General features: G+C 44.6%; 1 protein-coding gene across 1 annotated transcript in view; it reads right to left on the minus strand.

Moving 5' to 3' along the window:
* Nucleotides 1-15200, minus strand: part of NUB1 (negative regulator of ubiquitin like proteins 1) — a 260190-nt gene that overhangs the window by 201024 nt on the left and 43966 nt on the right. The window contains exon 4 of the mRNA XM_085632023.1: nucleotides 12644-12702. Coding sequence (XP_085488149.1) covers nucleotides 12644-12702 — 59 coding nt within the window. The remainder of the gene's footprint in view (nucleotides 1-12643; nucleotides 12703-15200) is intronic.

Consider the following 15200-nt stretch of genomic DNA (forward strand, 5'->3'; position numbering starts at 1 on the left):
TCGCCTCTCGAGGACCGTATACTCGACGGACACGTCCCTGACAGCACTATCTCCCTGATTTATAAAAAACTCATAAATAATCGGGCTGATCTCTTGGTGCGTCTTCGGGAGGTATGGACGGGAGATGGGGTTGAGTTGGACGACGAGGACTGGCAGTCTGCGCTGTCATCCTCTGGTCCAGCTTAAGATTCTCCATCGTGTCTATGTGACGGGTCCCCGTTTGGTCTCGATGGGGTTTTCTGACGACGGGCTCTGTAAGCGTGGCTGCGGTCTCAGTGCCACCTTTCTCCACATCCTCTGGGTGTGCCGCGAGGTGGCGGAATATTGGCGCCAGGTGCATGATGTTATGAAACGAGTCACTGGGGTCGCTCTGCTGCCGGAGGTGCGCCGATGTGTTCTGAACGTGTGGGAGCCCAATGACTATAATGCGGCCCAGGCTCGGTGGGCGGCCCTTGGGAACATGATCGCAAAGAGAGATATTGCGCAGCTTTGGGGTTCCCAACGGCCTCCCGCCGTGTCCGTATGGAAGGAGAACATGGACTGGTGCATGTTCAGGGAGAAGACGGTGTATGTGGCCCGTGGTAAACCCGGGGCGTGGGGTAGAATCTGGGGTCAGTGGAATGTGTATCGAGGGAATATCTGTTCTTCCCCCCTGGTGGATACGTCTGATGTTGCCTTGTCCCCCTGATCCTTGACGGTTCCTTGCTTAATTAGTTCATCTGAGTATAGAGTTGGTTTGCCCGTGGCCCCCCCCTCCCTCTCAGACCCCCCCTTTTTATCGACCACCCTAGGGTGGTCCTGTGTGGAGTTCTTCCGCTGTGGTTAGACGCCCTTTCAATGTTTCTCGCCTTGCTTTTTGTTTTTCTTTACTTTCGTTGATATTTCTGTAAAAAGGGTGTATCCTGACTTTCCTTATGTGCAGCCTGATCTCCTGTTATTTAGCGGAGCCCCCGCGGGCCAGTCATTGTTATTGAATTGCTTGCTCATTTCTGCATACTAGCGGCCGGCCCAGGTGGTTGTAGGCCCGTGCTTGTACCCCTTTTTACCTGCACAATAAAAATTAAAAAAAAAAAAAAAAAAGAAAATATCCATGTATTCTGGAGATAGATTTAAGTATCCAAACTAAGACCCTGCCCCTGCTGTGAGAGAGAAGGTTTGGATAGTTGGGTAGCTTCTCGTGAGGGACTTGGGATAGCTCTACTAGTGTTGTGTACCATGGTTGTCGAGCCCATGTGGGAGGTAGGAGTATCAAGGTTAAAGAAGTCTGTCAGAGTTCCCTGACCACTTATGGAATGAGTGGGAGAGGTGAAAAAGCGTATGCAAATTTCCCTGACTAGTTCATCCATAGTGCGTTCCTCTTGGATTAAGGGTGTGGGTGTTTGGTTGCGAAGCTTTGGCATTTTGAGTTTGACGGTGGCAAACAGATTTATTGTTCGGGTGCTCCGTTGGAAGTATTGTTGTAGTAGTTGCATGTGTATTTCCCATTCTTGAAGCTGTTGCTGTGTACTGCTTAGCAGGTCCGCAAAACATTTGTCCTATCCTGGTTTGTATTGTGCTAGGAGGTGAACTTTGTGACTGTTTGCCCATTTCCATATAGTCTGTGCTAGGCGTGACAGTTGAATGAAATGGAGCCTTCCCTGTTTCTGAATGTAATACACTGCGGTAATATTGCCTGTTCATAGAAGGGCATTTTCTCCTGTTATGTTTGGTAGGAATGCTTTGAGAGCCATGCAAACGGCTAATAGTTCCAACATGTTGATGTGTTATGCCTGTTGTTGTGTGGTCCAGTGTCCCTTCCTTTCAGTATGTTTGAGATGTTCCACCATCGTTGTGCCAGATGGACATTGGGTGAAACAAACACTAGATCGTCCATGATGCCCCCACTTGTGACCAGCGGGATGCTAAGTACTCTTGGAGGGGTCTATTTATTTAAAGAGTTTAATATAGCGCTGGCTAGACCCGAAGGTATCAGAGCGCTTTACATTAGGTTCCACAATGTAACAGAAAATTATCACAATTACACATTATGTCAAAAAATAAGCAATACATTGAGAGAGGAAAGAAAAAATAGTGGAGAGGGAAAGGGAAGGTGAGAAGAGGGAGGATGAGGGAAGAGCGAGGAGAGATGAAAGGAAGTCTGTCTAAAGACCGACTGGGTAGGTGACGTCCAAGGAGGGAATCCACGGCCCGTCTCCCCTTTAGCTAAACAAGGTAACTCCATCGGGCATCAGTCAAAATAGCTGGGTCTCGTGTGTAGTCTTGCGTGAAGCACTATTGCTATGCATGAAGCCATAATCCCTAGAAGGCGCATCACCATTTTGACTGGTAGGCAACAATCAGGCTAAAAAAGTTCCAGTTGGGTCTGGAAAATGAGAACCCTGTGTGGATTGTGGTATACCATCCCCCGATACTGAATTGAGTATCTCTCCAAGATGGGGCGGTGTTTGGAGCCGTTGGAGATGGGACTTTGTTGCACTGATTGTGAAGACCAATTTGTGTAACAGGCTGATTGTGCTTTGAGTGCCTTTTAGACATTTGACTTTGGTTGGACTCTTGATCAGCCAATCGTCTAGATATGGAAATACATGTGTGTTTTCCCTTCTTAATTTTGCTGCTTCAACAGCTAGGCATTTTGTGAAAACCCTTAGGGTTGTTTTCACCCCAAATGGTAGCACTTTGAATTGATAGTGACGTCCACTTACCACAAACCGTAGGTACTTGTTATGTGCCGGGTAGATTGGGATGTGGAGGTATGAGTCTTTCAGATCCAACGCAGTCACAAAATCACCCTCTTGTAGTGGCGGTATCACGTCCTGCAATGACATATGGAAGTGTTCTGACAGTATGTATCGATCGAGCGGGCGTAGGTCTAGGATGGGTCGCAGTCAGTCATCCTTTATGTTCTGAGGAAGTAAAGAGAGTAAACTCCCTTGTTGAGATGTTTTCTTTGGAAAGGTTCTATTGCTCTTTTTTAGTAACAATGCCTTTACTTCTTCCTTCAGCAGATGTAGATGCTGTGAATTTAGTATGTGTCTTTTTGCCAAGATATTCGGTGGCTGTTGAGTAAGTTCTAAGCAATATCCCTGCCTGATTATTTGTAGTACCCAGAGGTCTGATGTTATAGCTGGCCACAAGCGGTGTAATTGTTGCACTGACCCCAACTGGTGCTTTGTGACTGGGGGGAGAAGTGTGGGCAAGTCACTGTTTAGGTGTAGAAGCCCCCTTTTTGGGTGTGCCTCTACCTCTGCCTCTGTTTTTGTATCCACCTCTATAGTGGCCATTGTTTTGCTGGTGGTACGGTTGTTCTTGGTGTTGATATGAGGTGTTGTCACTGGTAGAAAGGTTTGCGGCCCCTTAACCTTGGTAACGGCGAAAGGGCTGCTGCTTCTGAGGTGTGGTTTGTAAGACACCCATTGATTTGCCGGTATCAGTGTATTTTTTTTATTTTTTCAAGCTGCGCATCGACAGCGGACCCAAAGAGGTTTTACCCATCAAAGTTGACATTCAGAATTTGTTGCTGCACACTGAAGTCCGAAATGTGTAACCATGCATGTCTACGCATCATGATGGAGGTATTGATGCCCCTCGCAGCTGTGTCCACTTGTCTAGTGTACATTTGATTGGGGCATGAAATATTTGCCTGCCCTCATTTAAGAAGTCTTCTTCTCGCTTTTTTTATTCATCTGGGAGATGTTGCATCAGTTCCTGCATCTCATCCCACGTTGCTCTGTTATTATGGGAGAGTAGCCCCACTGAGTTGGCAATCTTCCAATGGTTGGCGTGCCTAGTTGCCACCCTTTTGCCTGCAGCATCTATCCCCTTTATTTCTTTATCTGAAGGAGGTGCTTCTCCATTGCCCTGTGCTGCAGCTCTTTTCCTGGCAGTTGCGACAACTAAAGAGTCTGTGGGGGTGACCCCTGATGTATATAGAGTCAGTCAGTGATGATCTATATTTCATGTCAATGTGAGGTGTTAAGACCCTGGATTTGACTGGGTCTTTGAAGATGTCTTTGGATACCTTCTGTACAGATATTATCATGGGCAGGTATTGAAAGGTGCACTCAGTGCGCGAAAGTGCGAAATCCGCTTGTGCAGCAGTGGTGTGCATTGGGAGCTAGTGGTACTCTGACGCTCTCTGAATGACACTGTGATATTTTTTTTTATAAAACTTTTTATTAAACAATCATCGACTTGATCAATATACGATACATCACAATCATGTAAGATTTTTCTTATTCAGGCATGTACAAAGTTAATATCATCATAACATTACCTACACTGTGGGGTAATTCAGGGTGAGGGTATGTCATCCGGGTCTGTATGTAGTGGAGGGGTACGAATATTCCCTCTGTATCGATTCCACGGTCCCCATATCCGAGACCATTTTTTTGGGACATCCCCTGGCCACATAAACGGTCTTCTCATGGAACATGCACCAGTCCATGTTAACTTTCCAGTCTTTAAGCACTGGAGGGGCCGCCGCCCCCCAAGCCTGCGCAATGTTCCTTTTGGCGATCATGAAGCCAAGAGTGGCCCATTGAGTTTAGCATACGTTTAAGTTGGTGGGTTCCCATATGTTAAGCAAGCATCTGCGCACCTCTGGGAGCAAGGGGTTCCCCAGGACCTCTCCCACCACCCGATGAACTGCACTCCAGTAGGACTGGATACGCGAACATTCCCAAATGATGTGTAGAAAGGTACCCAGCTGACCACATCCCCTACGACATTCCCTGGTGGGTGCCCTCCCCAGCAACACCAGTGACACTGTGATATGAGGTGTCATCTGGTGGTGATGCCTTTGATGTTACTAGAGGTTCCACGTCATAGTCATCTCACAGGTCTGTGGGGGTGGTCAATGCCTTGTGCCTCCTGTGAATCTGTCTGGGATCTCCCCCTCTTCATGTGTAGAACATGGTTGTGTTTGTGGGAAGCCAGTTGGGCTAAAAGTCACTGGGCTTGTGGCTCTGTACTCTAGTGCCACTGTTTTTTGATGAGGGTAATGGCAGATCCTGCTGTTGTGCCTGGATTTTGGCAGTCTCTCTACATTTTTTCTGCATGAACTGTTGCAGTCCCTCAAAAACTATGCCCTAGTCCTCAGTCAGCATATGAGCGTGTCTTTTTTTTCTTCTTTGGAGACGGTGGAGTATCCTCAGAAACTATCTGTTGCTTTGTAACCTCAAATGTATGGCTTTTCTTCTGTCCGGAAGTGTGATCATAATGTTTGTCTGTCCTCGGAGCCGAGGGCTGCTTCGTTTCTGAGATGCTTGATCCAGAACTTTTCTACGGATCTGATGTTTTATGTGGAGTAAAGACGATTTTTGTAGCTTTCAGTGCCGATGTGTTTATCGGGGCCAACTTGTGCTTCGGTGCGCATGTGGTGCTGGAGCCGACCCCGTGATGTGGCCTTCTTGACGGATTAGCATCAAGAATGTTCTTTCCCATCTAGGATCCCAGGCATGCTCACGTGTCTACCTGAGCCCGGGGGCTGTGGCACACCGTAGCATGGTGGGGAAGGTGTGTGCAAGATATCCTTAGCACATGATGGATCAACTGTACTCATGGTACTTGGCGTCGCCTTGGTCCTTAGTCCGACACATGATTCAGCGATGGCAATGTGGGCCCCTCGACATATACAGGAGCTTGCTCATCACCGGAGGATGAATCTGAGGCAACAGTGAGGGCTGGCGAGGACTACCCCACCTCCTGTTGGTGCACCAGCCTCAATTTCTTCCTCGTCATCATGTGAGGAAATCCGCCTCGGCTGCCATCTTCATGGTGTGTGCCAGACAACTATCCCTTCGGGTCCAAAGTATCTTTTTGTTTTTAAATGTGCAGGCTGTGCGCTCGTCTTCTTTGTGCTCGGAGGACAAGCACAGATAACGCACTTTGTGAATGTCGGAGTGTGCATACTTAGCCCCGCACTAAGGGCACTGTCCGAAAAGGTCTTTCTTTTCGTGACAGGCATTCTCGACTGGTGTGGATATGTCGCTCGATGGGTACTATCCCCACATTTTGGATCTGTTACACAAGGTGACCTAAGCTTTGCTGACCGCTGAAGGCCGCTCGTGGGGACTCCATTGCCCACAACTCTGTGCTCCCAGGAGGGAGGAGACTACATCACCATCGCGCTCAAAAAGCGCCGAGGAGTACCGCAGCGCGGGACGCGCTACACAAGGTGACCTAAGCTTTGCTGACCGCTGAAGGCCGCTCGTGGGGACTCCATTGCCCACAACTCTGTGCTCCCAGGAGGGAGGAGACTACATCACCATCGCGCTCAAAAAGCGCCGAGGAGTACCGCGGGGCGCGCTACACAAGGTGACCTAAGCTTTGCTGACCGCTGAAGGCCGCTCGTGGGGACTCCATTGCCCACAACTCTGTGCTCCCAGGAGGGAGGAGACTACATCACCATCGCGCTCAAAAAGCGCCGAGGATTACCGCAGCGCGGGACGCGCGTGGGCCGTGCCTGGGCGAAGCCCGGGCCAAGGGCGGGCCCGTCCTTGCCCGTCACAGCCCGGAGGAGTCTGGTCTGGGCCACACCTTTGACAACTGAAGGCAGCCAGCGATCGCTGCGCAGGTGAGCGCCCCCCACCCTCATTTCCACTTCATTTGACTTTGTTACCCCCCTGTAATACTGTTGCACTGTCACTTTGGAAACTATGGGGAAGCGCACTAACGCTCCGGTTACGAAATCAACTACCACTTGTATTGAAAACATGTTGGAAAGGGCAGTTAGCATTGTAAGTAATGAAATTGAACTTACGGAGAGGCGGTTATCTCTTGGTTTGGGACAATCTGCTCCACTTATTGCACCACTCATTGGATTCACTGGTGAAATTAGCGACCTTTCCGCCAATAATTCCGCAGCCCCTGCATCTGTTTGTGAAGCGGCATGTGACACCATTACATCTGATTCACCTGTACCAAACCCAGATGCAAGAAACGTCCTCACATCTATTATGGGGGCTAAACGTAAAAGGAAAGTTGGAAAGACTGCAAGCGTGAAGAGAAAGCAACCTAGCCGCCCTTGCTCCACACGCTCGACCTTAACCTCATGGTTTCACCCACCCACTAATCAAATACCTGAAGAAGTTCCTCTGGTTGATATGATCTCCCGCACGGTTGGAACTCAAACAGACAATAATTGTCCTTTCTCCACTATTGATAATGACTTTGTAAATAGAGTAGTTGACACTAGTTATCTAGTAACTGTTATCACAGATCATATTAAGCCAGTTCTCGATAATTTCCTCTCCTCATTACAAGATCGCATTAACAGCTTCCTGCGTGTTCAATCTCCTAATCCGGCACCACAGCCTTCGAATGTGGTACCTCAAGCAGCCGCCAAGAAATGTGACCGTGCCAATATTGACGGGCGAACTGCTAATATTCCCTCAAATAGTAAATTTACTTCCCAGCCAAATACTGAAGCGACACCTAATCCAATTCCGGGACCTAGTAATTGCGTGACTTGTAACAAGATTCGCACCTGCTTTGATGTGAGAAATACTAGGGATGCCAATAGTCCTCTGGACCATATTATCGAAATTTCTGATAGTAATGCATCAAATAACAAGACACGCACCATAAACGTACCTAGAAACCAAATAAATAAAACTATACAAAAGGCCGATATTAATCCAAAGCCAACAATTAACTCCGTGGGCAATAAGGAGGTGTTAAATCTGCCCCCTGAGGCATGCCCATATGTTGTAATTCTAGCAGGCGTTCCTCCCTTAAGGGAAGATCAGACTGAGTACTGGGAGCAACTACGCTGTAAGTGCGTGGATTGGCTTACCAAACATAAGAGATTTAGGCCCTCATTGATTGGGAACATAATTATGGCACGACGAGTAGGCTGGTTGGGGACTTCACCCAAAGCTATCGATGGTGACTGCATTATTATCAATTTTCGGCGACAATCAGTGGCTAAAACTATTTTGACACCCCAGATGGAACAGATGGGACAAGACACTAATATTTGGGCTCTACCTCTAGGCTATTTCTATAAACCTGTATTTGAAGTATCACCTCATAATATGTATGATTACACTTCAACTTATAACAGATTTACCTCGCTGTCGGGTTTGGACTGTCAAGATTGACTGCTCACCCAGTCAGCGAATGTTTCAAGAACTGATGCCACACTCCTAGTACCAACCCAAGATAGTCCACACGTTCCCATATTGGATATATTACAAACCAGGGAAAATAACCAGACACTTAAAATATTAAGTTGGAACATAGCTGGTTTGTCATCCAAGCTAAATTTAGTGGATTGGCAAGCACTAATCAATCAGCAGGATGTTGTTATGTTCCAGGAGACTTGGGCAACCCAGGAGTTGTATATGGAGGGGTTTGAATGTTTTAATATCTTGTCCCCCATCCCCACATCAGGCAGACCTGCTGGAGGTCTCTCAATTTGGATTAATATTAAGGCAGGTGGTCGTTTCAGAATTATACCTACGAATAGTGACAAATTTCAAGCAGTTCTTTATACTAGAGGAGTTTCAATGTATTTGATTAATTTTTATAACGATGATTTTAAAACTGTGCCCAATATGAACTTTTCATCTCTATTTAATTTTGTTTTAAAATTACAATCTAATAGGTGTGATGACCAAATCATGGGTATATGCTTGGGTGGTGATTTCAATGTTAAGATTCACAAAGACATTTTTTCTGTTATTCGACTTGACACCCAAGTTCCTCTGAGTCAACGAGGGGAACAACTAGTGAATCTTTTAAGTTCCCACAATTTCCTGAATGTTATGCAGATTGCCGACTCCTCCCTCCCCGATACCAGCACAATTCCTACCTATAGAAGCAGAGGCTCCACTTCTATTATTGACTATATATTTGTAACCGCCTCTTTAGAAAGTTATGTGTTAAAGGCAGAGGTGATTCAAACTATGCAAAGTGACCATAACCCGATTAGTACTACCATAAGCTTTTCACGTCGCCCAGCGCATGATTTTGCGCTCGGTGCACGTGATCTGGTGGCATCAAATGATAAACTTAGAGTAGTTTGGCGTAACATTGATAACAACACTTTATTTGAAAAAATGATAAAACACCATTTAAATCTGGTGGACATCTGTTTATCGCCTTGCTTTTATAATATAAAGGTAGTTAACGCCTTTTCAGGGTTATGCTCTGGCATTAAAAATATACTGTCTAAACCAATTAGGGAGCCGAATCATGAGTCTGGTTGGTTTAACGCGGAATGTTCTGCGGCTAATAGAGCATTAAGAAAGGCCCTAGTAAGCAAACCCAGAGTGGCGTCCGTTATATCATCACTCAGGGCAAACTATAAAAAAGTTACAACACACAGAAAGGAAGAGCTTACCAGTAACGATTGGGCAAATCTTATGCAGGCTAATGTGTTAAAAAACAGCAAGAATTTTTGGAAGGCAGTTAAGGACATGAAATCTATGGGCAATACTTCCACACCAATTGCTTGCAACATTCTGAGCGAATCTTGGGAGGACCATTTTAGCAAGATTTATGCTGCCCCAATTTCCAATAATCCCAAAAAAGAATATATACACACTGGTGGGATATTGATTGAATTATATGAGGTCGAAGAAGCAATAATTCAAAGCCTGGGGGGCAAAGCCCCCGGACCAGACGGTCTTCCTATCGACCTTATTAAAAGCAAACCTGATTTTTGGGCGCCACTTCTTACGAATGTTTTTAACTATCTCACCAACTCATTTATCCCAGACACTTGGTCACTTAGTACAATTGTTCCAATTTTTAAGAAAGGGGACCGATCCAACCCGAGCTGTTATAGGCCAATCTCATTAATTGATAACACCCTAAAAATTCTGGGACGGGTGTTATTTAATAGAATTAATTCATGGGCTGAGGATAATAAGGTCCTGCATCCGTCCCAATTGGGTTTTAGGAGTAAGGTAGGCACTGTGGAACAATGCCTGAATCTTCATCTGATTGTCAGTAAATACACTACAGCTAAGAAAACACCAATGTATCTGGCATTCATGGACCTTACCTCAGCCTTTGATTTTGTTAACAGATCCCGGCTGTGGCAAACCCTTCTAATTCTTGGCCTTGACGACTCACTAGTCTCCTTTTTAGCTTATATACACAGAGACCTGAAAGCCAGGGTCCGCATTGGAAGGAACGGTGAGGTCTCTAAGCCAATTGAAATTGGGAGGGGGGTCAGACAGGGTTGTGTCTTGGCCCCCCCTCCTATTCATATTATACATCAATGACTTATCTAAATCTCTACTGCCCCTAACTGAGGACGTCCCAAGCATCGACGGGAATAAAATCCCCGCGCTGCTTTATGCAGATGATGCTGTGCTAATGGGGCGTACCCCTAACGCCCTGAGAGCTTTGGTCCATAGCTTTGTGGAATTTATGGCAACATTAGACCTGTGTACTAATTTTAAGAAATCATTTTTAATGTCATGTGGGACCAAGAAGCATTTTAACCTTTCTATTGTATCTAACTCTATCAGATTGTCTAGCACCAGTACTTTTCCGTATCTGGGCCAGGTTTTCGCATCTAACGGTTTATGGAATGATCACATTGTCCACTGTAATAGGAAATTTACCAATTCCATTAATACAATTCTCAGGCTACCCAAACCCAAAAACATAGAGGTAGTGCCTGCTATTGTTAAAATTTACAGAACACAATGTATCCCAACCGTTACATACGGTGCAGAGGTATGGGGGAACACTGCCAGCTCACCTATCCAACGAGAAGAGAACAGGTTTTGTCGCAAAATACTGGGTGCCCCATTTTCATCATCTATGTATGCTTGCCATAGCGAGCTCCATTTACCTTATATAGAAGACTTTATTAAGGCACGCCCGACATTATTCTGGCTTAGGATCTGGAAAAACTCGGCTGCACAACTGACTAGGGAAATTATTTCGGATTGTTTAAAATGTGACAGAGGGCTGGATACATCATGGTTGGCCGAAGTCCACAAAAGCTTAACTAGCCTGAATTTGGAACATCTTTTTCTAAACCCTTTAGCCCACAACCCTCTAAGCATTAAAACTGTGGAAAAACTACTCTATGCATCCTACAAAGAAACTAGGCTAGCAGCTGAATGTAATAAAACCTCTGTTGCTAGATATATGCGAATAGAGCATGTATCCACAGCCATGCCTAAATACCTCTTAAAACCTGTTGGCTGTTGGGAACGGGGTTTATTCTTCAGGCTAAGGACTGACACCATGAAATATCTACTGTCTTTTCCCACTGGTTATTCCTCGAACCTTGATCATACCCCCTGTCCATGTACCCACAATCTGAAACAATCAATGTTACACTTCTTATTTTTCTGTTCCTTTTATTTAACGCTTACGAAAAAATTTCTGATTCCGTATTTTAAATCCAGATGCGTAACGGACTATAAAATAGCCTATGAGTTGACGCTTGCAATTGATAATGACGAATTATGTTTCCGAGTTGGATCTTTTTTAAAAATGGCTGTACGTTTTCGTAATTCCATGAATTCGGACTAATTTCTTTTATGTTTAATTATTAATAATGTATTTTTAACTGCACTTTTATGGATATTCTGCTTTTATCCGAATAAAGTTCATATTGATTGATTGATTGATTTGGATCTGTTGGATGTAGTTAACTGGATGTCCAGTTGAGTTTTCTTTACCATAGGCATCGAATCTTCGAGAGCTGCAACGCAGTATTTCCGAGCCAGATGGCAGAAAAAAACACTCTAACAGAACCGCAGTTGAACAAGAGCAATATCTCAAGGGGGAGAGCAGATGACGCACAACGCAGAGAAAAAAGAACTTGCTAAGTCCGACCCAACACTAGATGGCAGGAGTATGTATCTGCAGCCAACACATGCTAAGAATATCATATCATTATCACCAACAGCCAAAGCAGAAATTCATGGAGGTGACGCAATACTGAGTGGATTTGAACTATTTCAAGAAAAGCCCTTCACTATAGGGGAGGTGATCTCGCATAAACATAATGTCTGTTTTCTATCCCTTTAAAAAAGGTGTCACATGTTTGGGCACTTATGTACACTTACATACCATCTGAACACTTCAAGCTGAATATTAAGAACTGTGTTAAATAATCATTTTTATGTAACTATTTACTATGTGCGCGTGTGTGTGTGTGTTTTGTGCTGATTGGTCTATAATGATTAGTTAAATCTAAGAGCTCTGTAGTGGGGTGACTATCTCCAACCACCATTACAAATGATAATCTTATACAAACAATTAGTGTAAAATAGTGGTCAATCATCACAAATGTGGACTACATGCCCCCTCCTTAACAATAAATTGTTTGTTCTGCATCCTGAAAATTAATAAAGTGTGTGGCCTATACCAAAAAAATGTAATTGTCCCTTCGTGTTTTAACATGATCAGAGTGTTAGCCACACTCGGTCTCGGAAAAGGTCATTTATTTCTAACAAGAACTAATTGCCAAATGGGAAAAATTATTGCAAGTGAGACAGACCACTGACAATAAATGGCATATCGAATCAGTAGAAAAACAGTACCTTGGTACCAATACTTTCAATGGTGACCATAACAACTGTAATGGAAAAGAACAGACTATGCACTCTATTCAACTAACCGTATTTTTGTCTAATAAAACAATTAATTTTGGGTGCAAACCTACCGGGACTTCAAATCCTTGCCAGAGATGTTTAGCTTAGTCTCCAAACTGTTTTTCTTTCCCTGCGATAAACAGATTGAAAACACTTATAAAATGACTAGGTTTCTAGGACACATAACTATATTAAGAGATTATAGCCCGAATTTTTATTTAAAAGACAAATGTGAATAAAATACTTGCTTTGCATTGCTAGGTCTGGTTACATCATTTATATGGAGCGCTATACACCTCAAAGGTTGCCTGTTTAGGTCTACAGAGCGGGAGAAGGGTTGTGCTTGTAATGTATGCTTGAACTTGAGAAACACTTTTCCAGGTGCAGTGGAGCTATGAGAGAAATCCAAAGCCAGACTTCAGAACCAATACATTGGTCCTCCGTTTAGCTTAAAATATTTCAATGCTCGTCCCAGCCAGTAAACAAAAGGTTAGAGTATAAATAGCTAAGCTTTGACCTAATGACACAATCTGTGCAAAATGCAAAGACTCTTGATGTGGATTCTTGATTACAATGGAAGCCAGCAAAACATGGTCCCGTAGAGTTGTGTAAGGAATTAAGTGGCATGGTCTGCAGTGGAATTATGTGGCTAGTAGTCCACTGATTGCACTGTCTAGCCGAGACCTAAACTTTTATATTTTAGGCAAATCAACAGGACTATGATGTAGTTAGTCTCATAAGGCATCTACAGAAACATGGACAGAACATTATCAAGGTAAAGCTAAGGCCTAGTGTAGTGGAAATGATCTGCTTAATTCCCGGGGTATCTGGATGGTAGAAGGAAGACAGGTGGTTGCTAAGGCTAGCAGCAGCGAAAACAGGACAGGCTCTGTTTTGAACCAATTTTGCTGCAACTGGCTGTGAGCCAAACAAAAGTTCATCTTCTTAGAGCATGTAAATAGTTTATTATAATCAAACTATTCCCGCGTTCGCTGACAATCTGTGCACTGTCCGCTTCAGTATAATAAAATCAAGTTATACCTAAAAACTGGATCCATGATGGGTTGAATGAAAGCAGTGAGGGTGCCCGGGAAAGGGCTGCTTTATGTGGGCATCAGATGATTAAGACATTGAAGGTCCCACTTTGAATGTCAGCTTATGGTACCACCAAGAATGTGAACCAGGACAATGACCCCCTTGTCATGCCTTCCACCAGTTTGAGAAGATTAACCTACAAACGGTCAACCATTCCAAAATCTGGGCAGAACTCTAAAGGATAATTTTTCATGTATCAATAGTTTCTTGTTGAGAAGTCATCCCAGTCTGAAGAGTTGTTATGATAACAATCAGGGTGGATACAAATTTCTTTGGCTCAACAAGTTGAAGCTAAGTGCCCCTTCAATTTACAAAGGACTACTCTTTCCTTTACTTACTAAGAGCTCGATGTACTAAACTATTTAGTAGAGCCAAACAGTACAATTCGCAATATCAGAGGCTCTGTGACTAATAAAAAAGTATATATATATATATTTAAAATTTACTGAAAAAAAACAAAGGATAAAGTAACACTATAGTTAGACAAAATGTTCAGTAACAATGTAACGTTTTAAATTCTATAAACCACTGATATTCATCAGTTATAGTTATCTCAATTAACTATAACTCATGGCCCAAGGTAGCTAAAACTCGTGCCACGCCATGCACATTGATATTGTCAATGATGTCATAGAAAAAGTCATGAGTGGTGTAATACCCGGGAAAATTAACAGTGCATGACGAGGGCATCAGTTATAGCTACCTTAGGGTACGAGTTACAGTTACTTGAGATAAATATAACTGGCAAATTTCAGTGCTTTTTGGGGTTTAAAACGTAAAGTTGTTACTAAACATTTCCCGTAACTATAACTTTACTTTAACTTTTGATTTTTTCAGTGAATTCCTAGGTTTTAAAGAAAAATATTAAGAAATATTTAATTATCATATGTTAACCCAAGCCCCTGTAGCATTCGTACGGACCCGGCCTGTGGCCAGGCCCTGCGGCCAACCCGGTTCCACCCCCTACATGCAGCCAAACCATCGCTGCGCAGGCTATGCAGTCGTGAATAGCAGGGGCTGACAACAAGGCCTGAGGCCAGGTCCTGTTGCCAATCTCCCACATGCAGCCTACCCCACGCTGCGCATGGCCTGGGCCAGGCCCTGTGGCCTACCCCCCAAAAGCCAGCCAACCCCACACTACACAGGGTCTGACCAGCGCCTTTTTGATTCGTTTTTTTTTAAGTGCGGGGGGCCATTGGCACCCCTTCCTAATCCTATTTTGACCCCAATTCCCCAGGGCCCGGCAACATATTTAAGGGAGACGGGTGACGTGTGGCCCTCCTCCCCGGGCCAATTATAGCCTTGGGGGACCCAATCCCCCGGGGCTCAGGACCATATTCAAGGGGGACACGTGGCCCACCAGGCTGATTTCAGGCCAGCACCATATTCAAGGGTGAGGGGGGCACGCAGGCATCTTCCCTGGGCCGATTTTGGGTCCAAGAACTCCATACCCTGGGACCCTGCCAACAAAGGTTGGGTGCCCTGATGCCCACGCAGGGCACCCACCACAGTATCGTTGCGGGCCGTGGGGGG

The sequence above is a fragment of the Triturus cristatus genome, chromosome 10 (assembly GCF_964204655.1).
Source record: "Triturus cristatus chromosome 10, aTriCri1.1, whole genome shotgun sequence".
Classification (NCBI taxonomy): domain Eukaryota; kingdom Metazoa; phylum Chordata; class Amphibia; order Caudata; family Salamandridae; genus Triturus; species Triturus cristatus.